The sequence below is a fragment of the Vulpes lagopus genome, chromosome 11 (genome assembly GCF_018345385.1).
Source record: "Vulpes lagopus strain Blue_001 chromosome 11, ASM1834538v1, whole genome shotgun sequence".
NCBI lineage: Eukaryota > Metazoa > Chordata > Mammalia > Carnivora > Canidae > Vulpes > Vulpes lagopus.
Window position 1 is genome coordinate 59,141,058 of NC_054834.1, and position 27,303 is coordinate 59,168,360.

General features: G+C 37.7%; 1 protein-coding gene across 1 annotated transcript in view; it reads right to left on the bottom strand.

Annotated features, from left to right (window-relative positions):
• EIF3M (eukaryotic translation initiation factor 3 subunit M) overlaps window positions 1-26,959 on the bottom strand; it is a 28,420-nt gene extending 1,461 nt beyond the window's left edge. Inside the window, exons 1-9 of the mRNA XM_041722782.1 lie at window positions 26,802-26,959; window positions 23,996-24,128; window positions 22,580-22,718; window positions 22,314-22,437; window positions 22,066-22,160; window positions 6,457-6,540; window positions 5,416-5,515; window positions 4,458-4,539; window positions 197-340 (exon numbers count right to left, since the gene is read on the bottom strand). Coding sequence (XP_041578716.1) covers window positions 197-340; window positions 4,458-4,539; window positions 5,416-5,515; window positions 6,457-6,540; window positions 22,066-22,160; window positions 22,314-22,437; window positions 22,580-22,718; window positions 23,996-24,128; window positions 26,802-26,843 — 943 coding nt within the window. The 5' untranslated portion in view covers window positions 26,844-26,959. The remainder of the gene's footprint in view (window positions 1-196; window positions 341-4,457; window positions 4,540-5,415; window positions 5,516-6,456; window positions 6,541-22,065; window positions 22,161-22,313; window positions 22,438-22,579; window positions 22,719-23,995; window positions 24,129-26,801) is intronic.
• Window positions 26,960-27,303: the final 344 nt, after the last annotated feature.

A 27,303-nucleotide genomic window follows, 5' to 3' on the forward strand; every position in this document is an offset into this window, starting at 1 on the left:
ACTCAGTTTCAAGATACAAAATCTTTTTTTGTTGAGAAGTAGGCTCCATGCCAAACGTGGGGCTGTAACTCATGACCCTGAAGATCAGGAGTTGAATGCTCTGAGCCAGCCAGGTGCCCCAAGATACAAAATCTTATATTCCACAAGGTAAAAGAGAAATTCTAGGGAAAAAATGAAAATGTTCTAATTGCCTTACCATCAATAACAAATGCTTCAACATCATCGGCTCCAATCTGAAGTTCTTGCTGCATTGTGTCAAAAGAAATTTCTTTATTTTCCACTGCCATTCCCATGAAAGTAAGCAGTCTCATTTTTGCCATATTCTGTTCATGTAATAGACCTGAATAACACAATGGTAAAGCCTGGTGAACATCCATAGCAGTTAAAGATCTGCACAATTACAGCTCTTGTGTCAAAAGTCACTGAGCATTTACAGAGTAATTTTGACAAAGCTACTTATATTTGCAAACCATAAACTGATCCCATAACCAAGTTATGAAACATTACAATTATTTTTCTTTACTACTACAGGGCCACAGGTCACGGGTTCAAAGTTAAGAATGGGCTTATAAAGTGATTATTTTTTAAACTCTAAACATTCTGGACATTTTACATTTTTTACAGTTACACATTTTAGGAGATAAAATGTACAAAGTTCATTTCATAAGAACTTTTTTTGTAATTAAGTTTATTTTTACTATTTGCTTTCCATTTAAACACAAGACTCCTTATATACTTTTTGTTTTGTGTATTACTAGTAGGCACAAAGCCTTAAAATATTTTCATATACTTTCAGTTATAAAAACATTCCATTTCCCTTCAGGTCACAGAAAACTGTACAAACAATATTTTGTCTTAAAATTTCTAGTGAAACATGCAGTTACAATTATTCAGATCACAATTGTTAGACCCAAAAGGAAACTTAATTTACTTAGTCCTGATTCTTTCATTTTAAAATCAAGAAAACTGAAGAGCAAAGAGATTAAATGTCTTATATATAGGGATCCCTGGGTGGCTCAGCGGTTTAGCACCACCTTCAGCCCAGGGCCTAATCCTGGAGTCCTGGGATCGAGTTCCACATTGGGCTCCCTGCATGGAGCCTGCTTCTCCCTCTGCCTGTGTCTCTGCCTCTGCCTCTGTCTCTCTCATGAATAAATAAATAAAAGTAAATGTCTTATATGTCAGAGTAGCAGTACTAGGCCTCAAAACGGCATTTACTTACAAGATAAATTACTAGTAATACAAATAAATATTTACAAGTCCTTAATATTAATACCCAAATTATTACCAGTTCTTAAGTGGAAAGTGAATAACACAGGTATCATATATACTTGATTTGATGCTAATTTACTAATTATATATAAACAGATTTCTAAAATTAATCTAAAATTACACGCTCCTTTTCTCTAATATTTCAAATTATGTAAACTGAGCAAATGATCAATCACGTACCCTCTAATAATTAAGAGCCTCAAGTTTCTATTGTTAAAAAAGTTCTAAGCACTCCATAAATAAACTTGAAATTTATAACATATATTAGCAGAAGACAAGGGAAGCCCATTAATACAGGACATAATCATCTGTTAATTAGCTGTAATTATGATGCAGGCCTTCTATTTGGCACAGATTCAACAAAAACATGATCATCATAACTCAAATGAATGAGGTATCTAAGTAAGTACTGCTAACCGGGTTTAATGGAAATCTACAAGCATCAAAAAATCAATTAGTGCACATTAACCCTAATTAACAAATGCAAATTAGATGCTGATTAACTTTCTGAAGCAAGAAGGTAGCAACTGTATAACACCAGATTACATGTAGACATGTTAGGGCAATTCAGTTGACACAGGATAATGCTTACTGTTGGCCCAAGTTGTCAGTGTTAATAAAACAAAGTGTTTTGATAAACTGATGCCACCTGTAGAATCTGCACATTTGAACCAGACTTTTAGTTGTAATAAATGTTACTAACATATGTAAAATAAAAAATACACATATTTAATAAGATGTTTTGCCCAAACCATCTTTTACAAATTTCTAATAAAACATAGCTTAATTGCCTATATGTTCAAGAAACTAAAGGCAAAAAAGGGAATTGGACTTCTGGGTGGCACCATGAACTAGAAATAGGTTTTTTCTATCACAGAGAATAACTACTGAAGATTTTTCCTCAATATTTTCAAATACAAGAGAATTCCTTACATTCCAGTTCTCTGGGCATATAAAATTCTTTTAGTATGATAAACTGATAGTCATTCCTAAAGTTTCTGATACTGTTAAAAATACTTTACTGCTACTCTTTGTGTAGTTAGAAGCTTACCATAAATTTAAGAATTTATCAGAGAAAAAAAAAAAAGAATTTATCAGAGAAATGAAGATTACTTCTAGAATGAATTATGTAAGACCATGATCTGTGTTACATGAGGAAACCTGTGGTTAGAACTCATTCTCAAAATCAAAACTATTAAGCCAGTGAAGTATGAGTTAAAGACTTGTAGAAAGCTATGCTTTGTTTCATGAAACTAGAACATTACCTTCAAAGAGGAAGTCACAGTGTTCTGTGTCATATTTCAATTTTAAAGTTATAAAAAAATCTAATTTTATGGAAACATTTATTCATTACTAATATGTCAAAACCTTAATGCAGTAATAAAAAAATGTGCATCATTGAACAATTTCTGCATTGTCACTGACCCCTGTCTTAAAATGCTGCAATATAGAAAACGTAATTTTAATGCATGCAATAGCTTATGAACCAGTGCTCCTTTGAAACAGTCAATTACACATCAATGGGGGAGTGTCAAAGTGTTAATTACTACTCCTTTTTCCTTGGTGCGTAAATAAAGAGGTTGCTGACATTAACATTCCATCACATAGCTTCATGCCACAAAACAAATTAACTGGGACAGAATGTGGTTTTCTGGGTCTAGTGCACCTGGCAAAGCATTCTACACAAATACACTTGCATCTACTTTATCTTGGTGTATTTCAAATGCCTTATTATGTTCAGAATAATTCAATCTTCCCCAATTCCAATGGCAGCACAAAATATACAGCTGACAGGAATTTATGACTGCCAAATTGAGGACTAATAGTATAATCAAAATAGATCATAAATGTATTCTTCATCTTTATCTCAAACCAGGAGGCTAACAATTCAATATTAACACAGAAAACATAACCAACCTCTAAGATATTTTCATCATTGCCTAGTAGAAAACAAAGCACCTTAGTTTCATAGTTGACTTCACGCTCAAAAAACTGGTAGCTTTAGAACAATTTAAATCTGTTCAACTACAGATTTTCTAACTTTTCTCCTTGTAATTTTAGTATCTTAAAAACATGCTCCAGAAGGAAATTAAATACTGAATATATATGTGGAATTTGCTCAGTGAGGGTAAGATTAAATTCAGTTTGGCAAACACTGAACTCTCATGCTCTACAAAGAAAATTCAAAGATTAAAATCATATAAAACTAAGACTTACTATGCTGTCTTCAACAAATCATAGTAAAGAAAGTTTCTCCCATCATATAACGCCATTTCTAATTCCATCTACAGCCTTAGATCTGCTTAACAATATATATACTTCTAGAATTTGTTAATTTTGGGCAAGGGTTGTGCACCAAGCATAAAATATATTACAAAGAAAAAAAAACTGTTTCAATTATGTAACTATCTTTTTTAAAAAGCACCAAAAATGTAAGGAATTTTACAGTTTTATTTTAAATAATAAAGTATCTTTTAGTCATCAAATTTTGTCAGCTATTAAAATGAGTACTTCTGAAAGTCACCATTATGATCAAAGTAATAGTGATCCTTAGAGTGCTCTTCTGCTCCACCCTCCATTCCACAATTTAAAAACATATGTATCAGGACACCTGGGTGGTTTAGTGGTTGAGCTTCTGCCTTCGGCTCAGGGTGGGATCCCAGGGTCCTGGGATTGAGTCCCCACATTGGGCTCCCCGCAGGGAACCTGCTTCTCCCTCTGCCTATGTCTCTTGTGAATAAATAGATAAAATCTTAAAAAAAAAAAACAAAAAAAACCAAAACCCACATACGTATCAATGGAACTGTTTTTATCTGTATCTGCTTCCTGCTAGAATTTCACCTCAAAGAAGCACGGTCTAGTAGAACCTGGTAGGAGGGCTTGAAGTCCAACAAGCTCTTATAGAGAGGGGGGGAAAAAGGCTCAAGTTTTCTAACTCCCAAGTTTCATGCTCTTTCCACCACAAATGCTACCTCCTACACCCTTTTGGTTTCTCATTCCCAATTCATTATGAATAATCTTTTAAACGGCCTCTTTTGTTGCTGTTCTAGCATACACCACTGGTTAGGGTAATCTACACAAAAGGCCAGTCTTATTTGCTGGACCTTACAGTACAAGAGAGTTCTAGAATAGCATGTTCCCATCTTTCTTTATACCCCAACAAAAAATAAACTCCCAAAACTTACCAAGTGAATCAATGAAGTCTTTATTATTCTGATAAAACTTGACATATGATGCCAGTTTAGCACTCACAAAAATGGTTAAAAGCTACAGATAGAAAATAAAGATACAATATTCAATAAAGAATCTAGATTTATACTCAAGACATTAAGACATTAACTCTCAGCAATAAAACTCTCTATGCTTCTTTTAGTGCAGAAATATAAATCTGTTTGATCAAATTACCATCTAAACCATTTGCTTTCATTAAGACTCATTCAGATGAAGAATCAGTAAATACTAAATGATCTACCCTGAAAGACAGGGATAACAGCACAGTACAAATGGAAACTAATACAAAATGTATTTTATACTTGTACTCAAAAAGTATGTTCATGTGTTTTTAAATATCAGTTTTATCTTCCTAACTAGGGTTAGCTGACACTACATATAAAAAGAAATTTGCAAAAAAAAAAAAAAAAAAAAGAAAAGAAAAGAAAAGAAAAGAAATTTGCTTATCATGTAAGTTCATAACAGCCCAGCAAGTAGATAAAGGAAAGGGAGAAAGAACAGGTACATTCAATGATTGGGAAAAAAAGCTGGTCCTAAATTTCATTCTGTTACTGACATAAAAAGAATAAACAGGGATCCCTGGGTGGCACAGCAGTTTGGCGCCTGCCTTTGGCCCAGGGCGTGATCCTGAAGACCCGGGATCGAATCCCACATCGGGCTCCCGGTGCATGGAGCCTGCTTCTCCCTCTGCCTGTGTCTCTGCCTCTCTCTCTCTTTCTCTCTCTCTCTCTGTGACTATCATAAATAAATAAAAATTTAAAAAAAAATTATCTCAAAAAAAAAAAAAAAAAGAATAAACAATTCTCTTTCCAGATCTAACAGTCATGTTCATGAATACAAAGAAAGAGTTCTGCTTCAGTATTTTCCATTTAGGAAAAGAGAACATTTTCCACATTTAGATAAAGTACTTACATCATGAATAAGCTCGCCTTCCAAAAATTTGACTGGTTTTAAAGTGAGAAGATGGTCAAAGAGAAATGCATTTGGATCTTTCAATGCTCGTACAATACACCTTAATTAAAAGACAAAAATACAAGCTTAGAGTCCTGAGATTCAGGAACTTTTCACCAACTTTTACAGATTGCAAAATATATTTAACTCAGTTAAATATCTAAGAGTTCAATATACACAGCATAAAAAAAGCCACAGGACTGAAATTAAAACAGGCCAATAAATCTATTTATCAGGTACATCTGTTTTAATAAAATAAATAAAGTAGATTTAAAAAAGCTGGAGAGAAAGCACGACCAAAATAATCAGAGTGAATAAAACAGCAGCAGCATTTTCTCATATGCCAGACACTAGTTAAGTGCCTCACTCAATCCTTACAACACTCTGATATACAGTATTATCACGTCCATTTTATCAATGATGATAACAGGCTCTGAAAGAACTTGCCCAATAAGTACTAATTAAGTGGTGGAGTATTTGAATGTAGGCAGTCTTACCTCAGAGTTAGAGATCTTTCTCACAAACTATGCTTTATAGCAACATATATCATGTATAGCTCCCTGTGAAGCCATACCCAATAAAGAAGTCATCATTTCCACTTCAGATTTAAAAAACTGATTCCATTACTATTGCCACGAAGTTGGCCTAGATTGTATGAAGCCGTTATTCTCATTAGCAATGGGCTAACTTTCAGGATGCCACCAACTTTTCCTCATCCTCATAAGGTAAAATCAACCTGATACTAGGTTCTACTTCTCAGGTTGAAGTTATCACACCCAAACCAGCAATACCCTAAGGAGAAAATACCATGTGGCTTCTTCCATATCCAATCTATGGTTATTCCAATAACAAATCCTGAATTTTAGTATCTACACTGGAACCCCCCAGAGCCCGTAATTTCAAACTGCTCTGGTCCCCTGGGAGATGCAAACAGGATTTCTACTGTAGCTCAGCCTCCACACTGCAGGCACCCCATCCAAACAGCAGGCTTATTAACATTACCTGTGGGCATCAACTCGAGCCTGGGAAGCGTTGTCCTCTGTGTAACTTCCTAGCAACTCTACCATGACTTTTGAGGCAGCATCACTAAAAAGAAATACTGCTTTAGGAATTTCAGGACATCATTACTGTCACTCATTCACTCAAAAATATTAACTAAGTGCCAAGCACTATGCTGATAATACGTACAATGGTGACCAAGAGACACGGTCCCACTCTGAGAAAAATCATGGAACTTTCCTTCTAGGAGGAAAGCCCAACAACTAATGAAAAAGAACAAGTAAGCGCCATGATGGTAACCAGAAATAAAAAAGCACTAACAGATGTGCAAAAAATAGATATATCAAGAATAAAGAATTCAAGTATATCATTTTCTAAAAGCCAACAAACCATGAAAAAGAGCAAGAAAATGATCAGAGAAAATCTATAGAAACAACCACAAAATAAATAACACACTGGTAATAAATACTTACCTATCAAAAATTACTTTGAATGTTAAATAGACTAACCACTCCAATCAAGACATAGGGTGACTGAGTGGATTAAAAAAACACAAGACTCATCTATCTACATGCTGCCTACAAGAGACTCATTTCAAACCAAGAGATGCCTTGTAACCTAAGAGTGAGGGGATAGAGACACATTTAACATACAAATGGATGTCAAAAGAAAGCCTAGGTAGCAATTCTTATATTGGACAAAACAGAGTTAAAAACAAAATCTGTTAGCAAGAGACTAGGACACCATATAACCGTAAACAGGACAATTCAACAAGAGGATTAACAATTGTAAATATTTATGCACCTAACATGGGAGTACCCAAATACATAAAACAGTTAATAACAAATATAAAAGAAATAATAGTAATACAATAATAGTAGGGGGCTTCAACACCCCATTGACATCAATGGACAGATTATCCAAAAAGAAAATCAGCAAGGAAACACTGGCTTTGAATGACACACTGAACCACATAGATTTAACAGACATATTTAGAACATTCTATCCTAAAACAAAATACACATTCTTTTCAAGTGCCAAAAACATTCTCCATAATAGATCACAGAATAGGCCACAAAACAAGTCTCAACAAATTAAAACAAAACAAAACAAAAACAAAAACCAAAGTCATACGCATTTTTTTCTGACCATAATGCTATGAAACTAGAAATCAACCGTAAGGGGGAAAAAAAAAATCAACCGTAAGAAAAAAATCTGGGAAGAGCACAAATATATGGAGGTTAAATAACATGTTCTTAAACAATGAATTTGTCAACCAAGAAATCAAAGAAATAAAAAACTACATGGAAACAAGAGAAAATGAAAACACAATGGTCCCAAATCTTTGGGATGCAGCAAAAGTGGTAATAAGAGGGAAGTTTATAGCAATACAGATTTATCAAGAAGTAAGAAAATCTCAAATAAACAACCCAACCTTACACCTAAAGAAACTAGAAAAAAAATAATATCCAAATCCAGAAAAAGGAAGGAAATAATATAAATAAGATCGGAAAGAAATGATACAGAAACTTAAACCAAACAAACACCCAGAACAGATCAATGAAACCAGGAGCTGGTTCTCTGAAAAGATGAACAAAACTGATAAACCTCTAGCAAGATACATCCAAAAAAAGGGGGGGGGGACCCAAATAAAATCACTATGAGGAAAAAAAATACTACAGAAACAAACAATTTTAACAGAAATATTATGAAAATCTATATGCCAAGAAATTGAACAACTTGGAATAGGTAAATTCCCAGAAACAAATAACCCACCAAAACTACAGCAGAAAATTTGAACAGACCAATTACCAGTAATGAAATTGAACTAGTAATTAAAAACTCCCAAAGAACCAAAGTTTAGGACCAGATGGCTTCACAGGCAAGTTCTAATGAGCATTTGAAGAGTTAATACCTATTCTTCTCAAGGAATTCAAAAAAACAGAAAAGGAAAACTTCCAAAATCACTCTATGAGGTCTGATACCCAAACCACATAAAGATATCATATAAAAAGAGAACTACAGGCCAACATCTCTCATGAATATAGATGCAAAAATCCTCAACAAAATATTAGCAAACAGAATCCAACAATACATTAAAAAAATCATACTCCACAATCAAATGGGATTTATTCCAGGGATGCAAGAGTGGTTCAATATTTGCAAATCAATAAGTATGATATATCACACCAATAAAAGAAAGGTAAGGACCACATGATCATTTCAATAGATGCGGAAAAAGCATTTGACAAAGTACATCTATTTGTGATAAAACCCTCTGCAAAGCAGATCTAGAGGGAACATACTTCAACATGATCAAGGTCTTACATGGAAAACCCATAGCCAACAAAATACACAATGGTGAAAAACTGAGAGCCTCTCTCCTAAGGCCAGGAACAAGACAAGGCTGTCCACTCTCACCACTTTTATTCAAGAGTACTAAAGTCCTAGCCATAGCAAAAGGCATCCAAATTGGTAAGGAAAAAGTAAAACTCTCATTATTTGCAGATGACATAATACTATCTATACAGAAAACCTGAAAGACACTACCAAAAAAAACTACCAGAACTGATCAATGAATTCAGTAAAGCCAGAGCATACAAAATTAATGTACAGAAATCTGCTGTATTCCTATACACTAATAATGATGCAACAGAAAGAGAAATTAAGAAAACCTCATTTACAATTACACAAAACAATAAAATAACTAGGAATAAACTTACCCAAAGAGGTGAAAGACCTATACTCTGAGAACTATAGAACACTGATAAAAGAAATTCACGATGATGCAAAGAAATGGAAAAACATCACAGGCTCATAGGTTGGAAGAACAAATACTGTTAAAATGTCTATACTAGCCAAAGCAACCTACACATTTAATGCAATCCGTATCAAAACACTAACAGCATTTTTTACAGAACTAGAACAAACAATTCTAAAATTTGTATGGAACCACAAAAAACTTCAAATAACCAAAGCAATCTTGAAAAAGAAAAAACTGTAGTATTCCAGATTTCAAATTTTTTTTTTTTTAAGGCAGAGAGAGAGAGAGAGAGAGAGAGAGAGAGAGAGGCAGAGAGAGAAGCAGGCTCCATGCAGGGAGCCTGACGTGGGACTCGATCCCAGGTCTCCAGGATCACACCCTGGGCTGAAGGCGGTGCTAAATCACAGAGCCACCCAGGCTGCCCAAGTTATATTTTTACGAAGAGATAGTAATTAAAATATAGGATACTAAAAAAATAAAATAGTACACAGTACTGGCATAAAAATAGACACATAGATCAATGGAACAGAACAGAAAACCCAGAATAAACCCACAATTATATGGTCGATGAATCTTCAACACAGGAGGAAAGAATATCCAACGAGGAAAAACAAATGGTGTTGGGAAAACCAGACAGCTACATGCAAAAGAAACTGGACCATACACAAATATAAATTCAAAATAGATTAAAGATCTAAATGTGAGACCTGAAACCATGAAAATCTTAGAGGGAGACCACTGGCAGTAATTCCCCTGACGCTGACTGTAGCAACATTTTTTTAGATGTCTCCCAAGGAAAGGGAAACAAGCAAAAATGAACTATTAAACTACATCAAAATAAAACACTTCTGCACAGCAAAGGAAACAATCAACAAAACTAAAAGACAACCTATGGAATATACAAGATATCTGCAAATGACATATTCAATAAAGGGTTAGTATCCAAAACACATATAAAGAACTGATACAACTCAACACCCAAAAAACAATCCAATTAAAAAATGGGTCATGTCCAAAAAACACATGAAAAGATGCTCAACTCCCTCACTGTCAAGAGAAATGAAAATGAAGACTACAATGAGATGTTCCATCTGTCAGAATGGTTAAAATAAAAAACACAAGAAACAGTAAGTGTTAACAAGAATGTGAAGAAAAAGGAACCCCTGTGCACTGCTGATAGAAATGCAAACTAGTACAGCCACTGTGGAAAACAGTACGGAGGTTCCTCAAAAGGCTGAAAACAGAACTATCCCATGACCCAGCAATCACAGTAATGGGTATTTACTCAAAGAATACAGAAACACCAATTCAAAGGGATACATGCACTCCTCTGTTTACAACAGCATTATTTACAACAGCGAAGATATGGAAGCAGCCCAAGTGACCATTGACCGATGAATGGTTAAAGAAAATACATATACATACACAACAGAGTATTATTCAGCCATAAAAAAGAAAAAAAAAACTTGCCATTTGCAACAACATGGATAGAGCTAAATACTAAGCAAAATAAATCAGAGAAAGACAAATACCTTATAATTTCATTCATATGTGGAATTTAAGAAACAGAACAAATGAGCATAGGAGAAGAGACAAACCAAGAAACAAACTCTTAACTACAAAGAATAAACTGTTACTAGATGGGAGGTGGGTGGTGAGATGGGTGAAACAGGGCAGGGGGATTAAAGAGTATACTTACAATGAAAAAAATAAAGTGGTTAAAAAAAAAAACCCACAAGTGCCATGAAGGAAATAAATGGTGATGTAAAGGAGTAACACAAGCAGAGACAGGAAACTACACAGGGAAAGTCTCTCTTTGAAGGAATGACATAAGATGAAACCTAAAGGCGGCAAAATAATTGATCATAAGTGTTGGTGGTAGAAGGCTGGGTAAAAGGAAAGACCAAGTACAGAGGCCTTAGATGGGGAAAAAAGTTTTGTGTCCTAGGAATTATTAGAACAACATGGGTGAAGTTGGGCCAACAGCATATATTTAAATAACTACTAAAAATACCCTTCCAATTATATTATTATTAAGATTATACAAATGATTGATTTTAATTGCAGTGAAAAGCACAAAATGCATTCATTCAATTTGAAGTCTTAGAAAACGTTTAGCTTCACCTTTTATTTCTTCCTTTAAATCGATGAATCTTCGGACAGTTATAGAAAGCTTAGCTTTTTAGGAAAAATCTTTCTCCTCCGCTGAACACCCCCCCCCCCCCATATCTGTATTCAACTTGGGTAAAATCAGTAGGAGCTATAGCACTTATTTAAAAAAATTAAACGGCATAAATAAAAAAAAAAAAAAAAAAAAAAAAAGGGATCCCTGGGTGGCGCAGAGGTTTGGCGCCTGCCTTTGGCCCAGGGCGCGATCCTGGAGACCCGGGATCGAATCCCACATCAGGCTCCCGGTGCATGGAGCCTGCTTCTTCCTCAGCCTGTGTCTCTGCCTCTCTCTCTCTCTCTCTCTGTGACTATCATAAAAAAATAAATAAATAAATAAATAAAAATAAAATAAATAAAAAAATTAAACGGTATTTTACAACTTCCTACAAACTAAAGGTTTATTAAAATATACAAATGTAAGGGTGCCTGGGTGGTAGAGTCAGTTGAGCAACTGATTTGGTTTTAGCCCAGGTTGTGATTTTGGGGTTATGGAATCAAGCCCTGTAACAGGCTCCATGCTCAGCGCAGAGCCAGTCATGGAGTCAGCCTAGGATTCTCTCTCCCTCCTACCCCACCCCCTAAAACAAATCAATCAATCTTAAAAACAAAACAAAGCAAAACAAAACCCAATGTAAACACAGACATGGCTAAGTGGTAATCAGCATCTTATATATAGTGATATAAGAATCAAAAGAAAATTTTAATGAAAATCTGTTTTACTCAGTTAATTATCCTATGATTCTCTACAAGTCCATGTGCACTTCATTTTCCAGTTTTAGCAGCCACAGTATACTTCAACCTAATATATCATCCAGCTAAAGAACTCTGAATCCACAAAAGTCAGATAAAAGAATCCATTTAAAGTGCATGGTATCTGACATATAATAAGGGCTCAAAAAATGCTGTTCGATTTGAACTCATCAAGCACCAATGTAAGTAAAATAATCAAGCACCACAGATATAAGCATTCTTATATCTGTGATGGGATGCAAGGTGATGGGATGCCTGGGTGGCTCAGTGGTTGACCATCTGCCTTTGGCTCAGGGCATGATCCGGAGGGTCCAGGACCAGAGTCCCACATTGGGCTCCTTGTGGGGAGACTGCTTCTCCCTCTGCCTGTGCCTCTGCCTCTCTCTCTGTGTCTCTCATGAATAAAGAAATAAAATATTTTAAAAATAATAATAAAAAAAATAAAAGGGCAAGGTGAATCTCAGAATTTTAATCCAGAGGCAGGAAAGAAAATTACATTTTATGTGTATTGGGCAAAAACCGAATCTTAAAATTTAAATCAGTTGTGTGACAGAAATTTAATATTTAAATAAAATAGCCATCCTCTTCTACTTCCTTAGGGTGGGTATCGTTTATTCATCCAGGTTGACAGATCAGGTTCCTAGCCTTCACTGTGGGTACAACCTCACAAACCTCTTCATAAAGGGTTATGGGACAGCCTGGGTGGCTCAGCGGTTTAGCGCCACCTTCAGCCCAGGGCCTGATCCTGGAGACCCAGGATGGAGTCCCATGTCAGGCTCCCTGCATGGAGCCTGCTTCTTCCTCTGCCTATGTCTCTGCCTCTCTCTCTCTCATGAATAAATAAATAAATAAATCTTAAAAAATAAAATAAAATAAAAATAAAGGGTGTTTGTTATGTGCCATGATAAAAGAAGGCTGGAGAAGAGAGGTACCTAACCTCAACATGAGACTAGTGTTTTAGGCACAGAAACGAAGTTAAATGTAAACAGTCTAGATCAGGGGTAGGCAAACTTTCTGTGAAGGGTCAGACAGTAAATATTTTAGGCTTTGTAGGCCATACAGACTCTGATGCAACTAGTCTTGGCAAAAACAACCACAGACAATACATAAATAAGAATGGCTATGTTCCAACAAAATCCTATGGAGATGGACATTTGCATTTCATATACTGTTCACATGCCATGATATACTATTCTCCCTTTGATTTTCTTTCTTAACCACTTAAAATTGTAAAAGCCATTTTTAGCTTGTGGACCACACAAAAAAGGTGCTAGCCCCTGGTTCAGATTGGGAAAGACCGGGGTGCTTTTGTAGCAGACACAGGTTTACTGTCTCTCAGGTGTGATAAGCAAGAAGAAGGGTTTATGTATTGGGGGGAAATGGAGGGAAGAAATATCCATTAAACAAAGTTTCTGTAGTTTGTCAACATACCATACAAAAATGGCATGATTATCACTACATTCACCAAGCCCATGCTACCTTAGTAGGTAGGAACCCATGTAAGAAAGGTCTTACATGCTATGGATTTTTTAGTATGTCCTAAAGAAAAATGTGATGAAACTTGTATTTCACAAAATCATTATGATTGCAGACAGGGGAAAATAGAAGATTACACCTCAAGATGTCTCGCTAAGGAACAGAGACTAATTTAGAGAGAGAAAATGACAAATTCTTTATGGTCACATTGAGTTTGAGGCAGCTGTGTCTCAGTGGAAACACTCAGAAAAATGTTGAAAGACGCTGAATATAAAAATCCACACACAGAAGAGAAGCATGAGTTAAAGACATGGATGTCCACAGAGTAGAAGACGAAGCCACAGGAACAGAGGTGATGACCCAGGCAGAGAGAGTGAGAAAAAGGGTCCTACCCAGGACACAATCTTGATTTAATAGAGGTATTTAATGGAGCAAAGAAAGAATAATTTACAAAGGTGTCGGAGAATGAACTGCCGAAGAGACTGGAGAAAAGCAAGGAGAAGTGTCACCGAAGTCAAGAGAAGTTTCTATAAGTAGGTATCATGGTCACATGGCGCTGAGAGGTCAAGGAAAACAGAAATTATAGAGTGACCAGTGGACTGTATCTGTTCACGGAAATCAAAGAACCAACAACACTCAAATACTGGAAACTAATTTCCAAAACAGAAATCGGGGAAAAAGCCAGGGATCTTATACTTGACAGGTGTTTCAACATTTTTTAATCTAAAAGCCTTTGGGAAGGGCATATACTCTAGTTCCATAAACTACCACTTCATATAGATACTTGGAATTCAGATGTGCTTTTTCACATCTCTGCTTCTTTAACATATTTTGGAAATATTCATCCAACAAATACAGAGTGCCTACCGTACATTAGACACTAATGAATTAAAATCCCTACCCTTAGGAAATTTACATTCTAGCAGGGACAGACACTAAACATTAAAATATAATTAAGTCTGTTAGTAAGAAGTGCAAGGGGGAAATAATGAAATAGGGATGAGAGAAACAAAAAACAATGCAAGGGTGTAGGAGGGAATATTGTCACATATACAGACAGCCAAAGACCTTCCTGATGAAGTAACAAGGGAACAGATTTGAAGGATTAAAGACTCTGGAGCTAGCTTTGCCTTTTATTCCCAATGAAGCCACTGAGGGGTTCTGAATAGAAGAGAAACAGAAGAGAAACATAATCTGATCTTCCATATTAAACAAAACTTTCTGGCAGCTGTACTAAAACAGGCTATAGAGGGGACAAGACCCCAAAAGGGACATTTAAGAGGCTACTTCAAAAATCTAAATAAGAAATAATGGTACCTTAGACCACAAGACAGCAATGGTAGTGGTAAGAAGTCAGACTGACTTCAGATTTGTCAGAGCTGACAGGATTTGATACTGGATTAAGATATGGAGGAATCATAAAGGAATCCCAGCTTTGAGTTTTGGGCAGATGGAAGCACAGAAATGGCATCTCCTGAGTTGGGAGAAAGTAAAACAGATTAAGAAAGAAAAATCAATGGCTCACTTTTGCAGACGTTGAGATGTCTTTTGAGTATCTAAATGGAGATGTTAAAAAGGAATAGATACTTGGAATTCAGAGGAGAAATACATGACCTAAATGTGAAAATCACTAGCATATAAACAGTATTTAAAGGCACATGATTGAATATAGATACTTGGAATTCAGCGGAGAAATACAGGACATAAATGTGAAAATCACTAGCATATAAACAGTATTTAAAGGCACATGACTGAATGAGTGCACTTAGGTCGCAGTGGCTCTAAAACCATGTGCCCTCCAGAGCATTTGCAAGTGCATGTGAGCTGTTATAGCTGTTCTCGAAACCGGGAAGCACCACTGGCATTTTAGTAGATGAGGACAGGGATGTGAAGTATCTCATACTAAACTTTAACAACTTAGCAATATAAAAAAACTGTCCTGCATTTGGTACTCAGCCTCACCCAAACTCACAGCAAAAAACAAACAAACATGCATCAGGAATGAATAAAACTGAGCAGAGAAAGTCCCAGGAATAAGTCATCCTAATGTAGAGAGAAGAAGGAACCCACAAAGAAGCTGTGAATGAAGAAAAGAATTGATGGGCATCTGACTGACTTGATTAAACATGTGACTCTTGGTTTTGGCTCAGGTCATGATCTCATGGGTCTTGAGATGGAGTCCCACATCAGGCTCCATGCTCAGTGGGGAGTCTGAAGACTGTCTTCTTCTGCCCACCCCCTACTCTCACTCATGCATGCTCTCTCTCAATAAATAAATAAATCTATAAAAAAGAGAATAATCGAGAGAGGTGCCCCTTGTAGATAAATGTAGAATCACTATGTTGTACACCTGAAATTAATATACTGTATGTCAACTACACTCCAATAAAAGAGGGGAAGAGAAGGAGGCCCCAAAAACCAACTGAAGAAAAGTGTTTCAAGAAGGAAAAAGGTGATCATCTGTGACAAATGCTGCAGGTATTTTCTAGTACGTTAATATTAGGACATGTCCAGTAAGAGTATAGATGGCTACTGATGTTCTATTTCCATTTCTCTAAAAATTAGATTTGGAATTCCTTAGAACATTAGTCATTTCTCTTTTACATATAGCAGACAGAGAACCTACTAAACAGCAATTAGAGAAATCATCCAGTGAGTAGTCATCATCTCTGATAAACACTAGACATTCAGAGAGAAACCTAAAAACTCTTACTCTGTCAGAAAAAAAGACTAACTTCTTAAAAGTTAGCTTGATGGGATGCAAGGTGATGGGATGCCTGGGTGGCTCAGTGGTTGACCATCTGCCTTTGGCTCAGGGCATGATCCGGAGGGTCCAGGACCAGAGTCCCACATTGGGCTCCTTGTGGGGAGACTGCTTCTCCCTCTGCCTGTGTCTCTGCCTCTCTCTCTGTGTCTCTCATGAATAAAGAAATAAAATATTTTAAAAATAATAATAAAAAAAATAAAAGGGCAAGGTGAATCTCAGAATTTTAATCCAGAGGCAGGAAAGAAAATTACATTTTATGTGTATTGGGCAAAAACCGAATCTTAAAATTTAAATCAGTTGTGTGACAGAAATTTAATATTTAAATAAAATAGCCATCCTCTTCTACTTCCTTAGGGTGGGTATCGTTTATTCATCCAGGTTGACAGATCAGGTTCCTAGCCTTCACTGTGGGTACAACCTCACAAACCTCTTCATAAAGGGTTATGGGACAGCCTGGGTGGCTCAGCGGTTTAGCGCCACCTTCAGCCCAGGGCCTGATCCTGGAGACCCAGGATGGAGTCCCATGTCAGGCTCCCTGCATGGAGCCTGCTTCTTCCTCTGCCTATGTCTCTGCCTCTCTCTCTCTCATGAATAAATAAATAAATAAATCTTAAAAAATAAAATAAAATAAAAATAAAGGGTGTTTGTTATGTGCCATGATAAAAGAAGGCTGGAGAAGAGAGGTACCTAACCTCAACATGAGACTAGTGTTTTAGGCACAGAAACGAAGTTAAATGTAAACAGTCTAGATCAGGGGTAGGCAAACTTTCTGTGAAGGGTCAGACAGTAAATATTTTAGGCTTTGTAGGCCATACAGACTCTGATGCAACTAGTCTTGGCAAAAACAACCACAGACAATACATAAATAAGAATGGCTATGTTCCAACAAAATCCTATGGAGACGGACATTTGCATTTCATATACTGTTCACATGCCATGATATACTATTCTCCCTTTGATTTTCTTTCTTAACCACTTAAAATTGTAAAAGCCATTTTTAGCTTGTGGACCACACAAAAAAGGTGCTAGCCCCTGGTTCAGATTGGGAAAGACCGGGGTGCTTTTGTAGCAGACACAGGTTTACTGTCTCTCAGGTGTGATAAGCAAGAAGAAGGGTTTATGTATTGGGGGGAAATGGAGGGAAGAAATATCCATTAAACAAAGTTTCTGTAGTTTGTCAACATACCATACAAAAATGGCATGATTATCACTACATTCACCAAGCCCATGCTACCTTAGTAGGTAGGAACCCATGTAAGAAAGGTCTTACATGCTATGGATTTTTTAGTATGTCCTAAAGAAAAATGTGATGAAACTTGTATTTCACAAAATCATTATGATTGCAGACAGGGGAAAATAGAAGATTACACCTCAAGATGTCTCGCTAAGGAACAGAGACTAATTTAGAGAGAGAAAATGACAAATTCTTTATGGTCACATTGAGTTTGAGGCAGCTGTGTCTCAGTGGAAACACTCAGAAAAATGTTGAAAGACGCTGAATATAAAAATCCACACACAGAAGAGAAGCATGAGTTAAAGACATGGATGTCCACAGAGTAGAAGACGAAGCCACAGGAACAGAGGTGATGACCCAGGCAGAGAGAGTGAGAAAAAGGGTCCTACCCAGGACACAATCTTGATTTAATAGAGGTATTTAATGGAGCAAAGAAAGAATAATTTACAAAGGTGTCGGAGAATGAACTGCCGAAGAGACTGGAGAAAAGCAAGGAGAAGTGTCACCGAAGTCAAGAGAAGTTTCTATAAGTAGGTATCATGGTCACATGGCGCTGAGAGGTCAAGGAAAACAGAAATTATAGAGTGACCAGTGGACTGTATCTGTTCACGGAAATCAAAGAACCAACAACACTCAAATACTGGAAACTAATTTCCAAAACAGAAATCGGGGAAAAAGCCAGGGATCTTATACTTGACAGGTGTTTCAACATTTTTTAATCTAAAAGCCTTTGGGAAGGGCATATACTCTAGTTCCATAAACTACCACTTCATATAGATACTTGGAATTCAGATGTGCTTTTTCACATCTCTGCTTCTTTAACATATTTTGGAAATATTCATCCAACAAATACAGAGTGCCTACCGTACATTAGACACTAATGAATTAAAATCCCTACCCTTAGGAAATTTACATTCTAGCAGGGACAGACACTAAACATTAAAATATAATTAAGTCTGTTAGTAAGAAGTGCAAGGGGGAAATAATGAAATAGGGATGAGAGAAACAAAAAACAATGCAAGGGTGTAGGAGGGAATATTGTCACATATACAGACAGCCAAAGACCTTCCTGATGAAGTAACAAGGGAACAGATTTGAAGGATTAAAGACTCTGGAGCTAGCTTTGCCTTTTATTCCCAATGAAGCCACTGAGGGGTTCTGAATAGAAGAGAAACAGAAGAGAAACATAATCTGATCTTCCATATTAAACAAAACTTTCTGGCAGCTGTACTAAAACAGGCTATAGAGGGGACAAGACCCCAAAAGGGACATTTAAGAGGCTACTTCAAAAATCTAAATAAGAAATAATGGTACCTTAGACCACAAGACAGCAATGGTAGTGGTAAGAAGTCAGACTGACTTCAGATTTGTCAGAGCTGACAGGATTTGATACTGGATTAAGATATGGAGGAATCATAAAGGAATCCCAGCTTTGAGTTTTGGGCAGATGGAAGCACAGAAATGGCATCTCCTGAGTTGGGAGAAAGTAAAACAGATTAAGAAAGAAAAATCAATGGCTCACTTTTGCAGACGTTGAGATGTCTTTTGAGTATCTAAATGGAGATGTTAAAAAGGAATAGATACTTGGAATTCAGAGGAGAAATACATGACCTAAATGTGAAAATCACTAGCATATAAACAGTATTTAAAGGCACATGATTGAATATAGATACTTGGAATTCAGCGGAGAAATACAGGACATAAATGTGAAAATCACTAGCATATAAACAGTATTTAAAGGCACATGACTGAATGAGTGCACTTAGGTCGCAGTGGCTCTAAAACCATGTGCCCTCCAGAGCATTTGCAAGTGCATGTGAGCTGTTATAGCTGTTCTTGAAACCGGGAAGCACCACTGGCATTTTAGTAGGTGAGGACAGGGATGTGAAGTATCTCATACTAAACTTTAACAACTTAGCAATATAAAAAAACTGTCCTGCATTTGGTACTCAGCCTCACCCAAACTCACAGCAAAAAACAAACAAACATGCATCAGGAATGAATAAAACTGAGCAGAGAAAGTCCCAGGAATAAGTCATCCTAATGTAGAGAGAAGAAGGAACCCACAAAGAAGCTGTGAATGAAGAAAAGAATTGATGGGCATCTGACTGACTTGATTAAACATGTGACTCTTGGTTTTGGCTCAGGTCATGATCTCATGGGTCTTGAGATGGAGTCCCACATCAGGCTCCATGCTCAGTGGGGAGTCTGAAGACTGTCTTCTTCTGCCCACCCCCTACTCTCACTCATGCATGCTCTCTCTCAATAAATAAATAAATCTATAAAAAAGAGAATAATCGAGAGAGGTGCCCCTTGTAGATAAATGTAGAATCACTATGTTGTACACCTGAAATTAATATACTGTATGTCAACTACACTCCAATAAAAGAGGGGAAGAGAAGGAGGCCCCAAAAACCAACTGAAGAAAAGTGTTTCAAGAAGGAAAAAGGTGATCATCTGTGACAAATGCTGCAGGTATTTTCTAGTACGTTAATATTAGGACCTGTCCAGTAAGAGTATAGATGGCTACTGATGTTCTATTTCCATTTCTCTAAAAATTAGATTTGGAATTCCTTAGAACATTAGTCATTTCTCTTTTACATATAGCAGACAGAGAACCTACTAAACAGCAATTAGAGAAATCATCCAGTGAGTAGTCATCATCTCTGATAAACACTAGACATTCAGAGAGAAACCTAAAAACTCTTACTCTGTCAGAAAAAAAGACTAACTTCTTAAAAGTTAGCTTGAAAAATGAAGAAGGGATTCCTGGGTGGCTCAGCGGTTTAGCGCCTTGCCTTCAGCCCAGGGCATGATCCTGGGGTCCTGGGATCGAGTCTCGCATCGGGCTCCCTGCATGGGGCCTGCTTTTCCCTCTGCCTGCATCTCTGCCCCTCTCTCTCTCTCTCTCTCTCTCTCTCTCTCTCTCTCTCTCTGTGACTCTTATGAGTAAATAAATAAAATCTTAAAAAAAAAAAGAAAAATGAAGATAGTGAGAACTTCCAAATCTGACTGAGTGCTATCTCAATAATGAAGCCACTGTGTTAAAAAGTATATGAATATTATGTTGTTTTTCAGCAACCCTATGAGCTAATTACTACTATTATTTCCACTGTGAAATTGGAAATTGAGTTACAGAGATGGTAAGTAATTTATTGTCATATAAGTAGGAAAGCCAAGACTTGAATCTCAGTGATCTGGCTCCACAGATTGCCCATTTGAAGTGTGAATGAAATAAGGATTCTTTCTCTAACAGCTTTTAATGCTCTCTCCATTTGAAATGGCCTCTGTTATAAACTATTTATTCTTTTTTTTTTTTTTAAGAGTTTATTTATTTATTCACAAGAGTGTGTATACAGAGAGAAAAAGAGGCAGAGAGACAGGCATAGGGAGTGAGCAGGCTCCTCGCAGGGAGCCTGATGTGGGACTCAATCCTGGTTTCCAGGGTCTCGCCCTGGGCTGAAGGCGGCGCTAAACCGCTGACCCACCTGGGCTGCCCTAAACTATTTATTCTTAAAACTTTACTGACTACTGGCTAGAATGCTGTCATTAGTCTGCTAACATGAACAGACAGTAACCACTGATCAGAATGTAACAGCTATTAATGCAAGATCCCCTGCTTCTCTTCTCTTAGGATAAAACATTCCAACTTTCACAAGAAAAATTTCTCCTTATACTGTTAAATTTAAGTAGTTGCAAAAAGTTTACATTAATTAACAGAAACATATTAACCTTGCTGACCCTAATACATTAAATACCCAGCATTAAAAGCCAGTATAAAAATTGTGCAGTAATAAAACTAAAGGGAAGACTATTTACTGTTTTTACAAGTATTTAATCACTACATGAAAAGAGAAATAGAAAAGCTAGGTCAAAAAAGGGTAAGATTATCTAGTTCTGAAAACTAAGCCAAACCTATCACTTAGTAAGCATCCTAAAACTGGTTATATAGAATAAGTATTTGGGGCATGAAGTTTGCTAGGCTGAATTACAAGCCTTAGAAACCTAAAACCTTGTAGAGGCCCAATAGGTATTCAGTTAGTAGAGTCTACTGCAAAATTTAATTCTGGGAGTACTGTTAATATAAGAGCCTTTGTGGAAACTATGATTGATAGATCCTAACTATCATTAAACAAAAGTGGTAGCACTACCCCATTCTAAGACATCAAAGCATCATTAAATAACTTAATCTTTTAAGTTACATAAAGCTTTTGGATTAACAGTTGTACCATTTTTAGAATAAAAGCAAGTTTTGCTTTTGAAAAAGTTTAAGGATGGGGAAAACTATTTTAAACTTTGCAGTTATGTTTAACTTAGGTGAAAGTTACAGAAATACATTTAGAGCAATTCTTTGGAGAATAGAGCAAAATCACTTACCCTACTTGTTTTTAAACAGCCTCAACTACCTTTATTGCCTGTTAAGTTTTAAGGTAGTATATTAATTCTGAATACCTTTTCTTACAATCCACAAGTGCCTCATAAAGGAGCCTTAAAAGGGTGTGTTTTTTTTCAGTGGTGAGGTTCCAATCAGAAATCCATTTTCGAACCTATAGGATTGACAAAAGGAGGAAATTTAGTGACACAGCTGAACATACTTACATCATTTAAGAGGTAATATTTAGGACATACATATTTCCTATTTTAGTTATAATATAAACCTACATTTATAAGCAGAATAAGTATTCCACATAATAACTCACTTGATCCAGCTCAGTTGGAATATACTGGATGGCCCCACAAGATGCTGCCACTTTAATGAGGCTGCAATATACTGTATATCTTACAGGAGTATTCTTATCCATCCCATGGAAAAGGTTGCTTAGCCTGATTAACAAAGAAACATCACAAAACTAGTAAGAGCCACAGCTGACAGTCAAGCCCCAGAATTCTTGCTTTCAACCATTAAATGACATAGATATAAAAAGAGACTCTTGAAAAACTGAGCCTCTTTCAGTTCTTAACTTACAACTGCAGTCTCAAAGATGGGCGTTCACCTTCCCGAAATTTGACCAGTTTTTCACATAGGCTTTCGATCAGAGCTTCTTGCTTGTCTGGCTCCAGGATCAATAGGAGGGATACCACGCTGTTCATCACACTTTCAACATCTACACATGTATGGATAACACAATAGTGACGCTATCATATACCTAGTGTGCAATTAAGTATGTATTTCCAGTGTTTTAATATATCAAAGACCATTAAACTTAAGATACTTTAGAAAGATACAAGCTGGCTACTATAAAACAGTTCCAGAGGACCCTTTTCCTTCAATGGTGTGCATTATGCTAAAAATATATTACACATGAATTCAAATGAAACCAATTATGTTGTATAGCTAACATCCAGAAAGCACTGTTGTACATTGTATTAAAGAAAAGGAAAACCATTATCTAAGATTTGGTTTTCAACCTGTAAAACAGAGAAGTGATTTCAATTTTTACTGGCAAGATATTCAATTATTTGGAAGTTATTGGTTAGGTCTTAGGTTAGAATGCTTTCCCAACTGAAGAAAACTTTTACATACAAATAGAAAATTACTGAGAAATGAAAGTTGTCAAATTCCTGGCTGGGTCACTATTTTTTGAGTCTAAGATAGTAATTATATAACAGATTCAATCTCAACCTTACATGAGTCCCAATTTTCAAAATTTCCCATTTTAGGTCAATAAACAGGGAACCAGCCAAATAATTCAATATCTTTTAGATTACCTGAAATTATATCCCATTTGATATTAATGTAAACCTATGAAAAGGAAAGAGCTTTACTTTTCTTCAGTTCATTCTGAATTATCAGTACTGAATGTATACAAATACAATGCTTAAAAAACATGACATAAAAAAGGTTTTCTCAAAATAGGTTTAATTCACAGAACAGATGAGAGTAACCTCAAGCATGTGCAAAGCTAAATTAAAAACAAGGCTTAACAGTTCTAAAACAAATATAATTTACAAGAAAAATTTAAAAGTAGGTCCTTTATGGGGCACCTGGGTGGCTCAGTCAGTTAAGCATCTGCCTTCCAGGTCATGATCCAGGGTCCTAGAAGAGAGACCCGCCCTTCCACTTGCACGTGCTCTCGTTCTCTCTCTTTCTCAAATAAATAATTTCCCCCCCAAAAAATTTTATTTATTTGACAAAGAGAGCGAGCACACACAGGGGGAGCAGCAGATGGAGAGGGAAAAGCAGGCTCCTTGAGGAGCAGGGAGCCTGATATGGGACTTGATCCCAGGACCTTGGGATCATGGTCTAAGCCAAAGGCAGAAACTTAATCCACTGAGCCACTCAGGGGCTTGAATAAATAAAATCTTGGGGGACCGGGGGCAGGGGGAGAAGTAGGTCCTTTATAAGTAGTAAAAGTTATTACACAAAAAATTAAAAACAAACCTTTATCGTCTTCTTTCAGACATACATCACAGGCCTCAATAATTTGAGCCAAATCTACATGAAGTCCACCTTCTGAGTTCTCTTCTGAAATTTCAGCTCCTTTAGATTTCAGATAAGCTCGAAGCTCAGCAGCCTGTTGAATCAAATAAGATTGCTATACATCTATAAAATGGACAATGCCAAAATTCAAGATCTCAAACCATTGTTTTTTAAAAAATAAGAATACTTCACTTAACAACAGCTTTAAATTATCATGCTGAAGTACCTCTCCTCCTGAGACCCCATCACCACCCCACAGAAGCCACAGGTTTTCCTCTACAAGACCAAGTGACTACACAAACCCACTATGGCCCACATGGATCACCTTTAGAATTTCTCTCATATCACCTATATGCTGCTGAACTTCCAGTACATAGCAAAAGCTTCTAATATATCCCAAAGCGTTTCTGAGGGAGCTGTGTATGCTGGAAAATTAATCTGACCTAGCAAATTCAACTGGTTTTAAAGAAATGAAATATTTTTGCTCTCAAGTGTACATAATAGAGCTACTTAAAAAAGCTACAGACATTTGCCACTACCTTGGCAAGAAGGTAATTATTTGTTAATAAAATGTTTGAGAATCTATCTGAGACAAGCATTTTGGGAGGACACAAAGATAAAAAAAATGCCTTTGAATGTTGTCTTGAATACAATACTTTTCAAATTGGATTTACTTGGTAATTAGTCTTTTAGAATACCTATCTGGATCAGAAAGCACCCTTGGACCTAAAAAAACATAACTACAGTAGCACAGGTATTGTGGTCTGAACATAGGTATTCAGACATTTTCTAGTCTAATGCATATATATATATTTAGTAAGGTGCTCTTTTGAGGGCTTGGTATTTATGGCAGCCAAACATGAATGTAGATGGTATTTAAGATAATAATATGAAAAACTTAAGCAGGGAGATGAAAGGATACCATTAGTAAATGCACAGGTATGACATTTTCTAAACCCACAAACACGCTTGGGTACCTACAGGAAGTACATTAAATCCGTAGCCCTGATGGCGCTATCCTTGCAGATAACTTCACCTATGAGTTGCATTACAAACAAGATTTCATGAAACAAGTGTCACCATGTCAGAACATAAAAACACCGCTGGGAACATGTTTTTCTATGCAGGAAACATAATATGGTCCAAAAAAGCATTTGTTCAGCTTCTGCTTTGTAGATACAAAGCAAACTTTTTCTAAGAACCATTAAATCGGGGCAGCCCAGGTGGCTCAGGGGTTTAGCGCCGCCTTCAGCCCAGGGTGTGATCCTAGAGTCCCGGGATCGAGTCCCTGCATGGAGCCTGCTTCTCCCTCTGCCTGTCTCTGCCTCTCTCTCTCCCTCTCCCTCTCATGAATAAATAAATAAAATCTTAAAAAAAAAAAAAAAAAGAACCATTAAATCAACAGTTTGTATCGGTCAGCTTCACTGGCTACAAGTGGTTGTGGGAGTAGGACAAGTAAAGGAAAAGACAAAATTCTGAACTCCCATTTCCTACTCTAATCAAACACAGAATTTCGCCAAAGTTAAACTTTGAAGCAGTCACGTATCCACCTGAAAGGAATGGCTGGTGTCAAACTGATATATTACAAGAGGAGCATAACCTAACTAGAAATGACACTAAAATAAGGCCAACGACAAGAACATCTTACATCTAAAGTTCTTTCTTTATGTTAAATCAAATACTTTTGAGGGGATCACTGGGTGGCTCAGCAGTTTGGTGCCTGCCTTTGGCCTAGGGAGTGATCCTGGGGTCCCGGATCGCGTCCCACGTGGGGCTCCCTGCATGGAGCCTGCTTCTCCCTCTGCCTGTGTCTCTGCCTCTCTATCATGAATAAATAAATAAATAAATAAATATTTAAAAAAATAAATCAAATACTTTTTTGAGGCAATCTAATAGCCAATTTGTTGATAACATGATTCCATTAATAACCATATATGCTTTTTTCCCTTGTCTTCCACATTTTCCTTTCCAATGAGCTCAACTCCTTTCCTAGCCTTATCTCCTCCCCTAATCCCCTCCCCCACCCTTTCATTTCCCCTTCTTCCTCTCCTCTTCAGACTGAGGATTTGCCCTTCTACCATGGGGGATAAAAAAAAAAAAAAAAATCAACATCTGTAATTCTAAGAGTTATCTTCGAATAGTAATGGTGTTTTCTTCTATGGAAACCAAATTTTTATGTTAGTTGGAGTTGCAAAAAAAAAAAAAAATACTAGGATGGTTCACCACATGTGTATGCCCCAAAGCATGAGGATGAAACTGACGTTCTGTTTTTCAGGTTTCAGAACCCTCACTCTAGGGCCTTCGTTCATTTAAAAGGGGGTCACCCCTGCCTGTGGGATCATATAATAAAACCATTTCGTCTTCAATACGAAATCATTTTTCCCTGAGACTGCTTACGTCGTCTGGAGATTCGCCACCTCCCACTCCGGATGTGGCTGCATTGGGGAGACGGAAGCAGACACCATCCCCAGTCAGTCAGAAAGTAGTGTCACCAGGAGTGACACGGCCTGGGAGGGCGACGCCAACCAGGAAGCCGGCCGCGAAACCTCGGCGGGCCCGGCGCCCGAGCCCACGCTCCGAGAGCTAACGCGGCTCCAGGCCAGGCCTTAGCGCCTCGCCTCGCGGACTCCTCCCTACTCTCGCGAGGGCGGCGTGAGCTGCGCCTCTCAGCCCCGGAGCGGGCTCGCGGGGTCCAGGCTCGGCCCCTCACAGCCTCGAGGCTCCCCTAACCGCCCCCCCTGGAGGCACGCGTGGCCTGGGAGCCCACCTGATCTTCCTCGCTGATGTCGATGAAGGCCGGGACGCTCATGGCGAAGACCCGGGCGCGGCGGCCGCTCCGCTCGCAAACCCACGCCGACCGGAAAGAGAGCGGCAGCAGCGCGCGCGGGCGGGCCGGGGAAGGGGGCGGGGGGGCGGCCTCACAAGCGCTTCCGGGTTACCCTGCGCCCGTCTTGCGGGGCGGGGTCACCGAGATGGGCGGGACCAGGGGGCCAATCCCACCTCGCGCTGGGGGCGGGGCGCACGCGCGTGGGCGGGCCTCACGGGCGCCTTCGACGGCGCCGGGTCTTGGCTCCACCTGTCGCTTCCATGGTTCGGAACCGTGTCGCCTGCCGTCCTTCGCTGAGCTCGCGTCTTGTGCTTCAGTTAGCCTAGCTCCCCGCGCAAATCTGTAGCTTGCGGGGTCAACAGTTGTGCTCAAAATAGTTGTTCCTTTGCAGCCACGCCCCCGCCAGCCCGTCCAGGCCACGCTGCCTGGTGCCTCCGTTGCT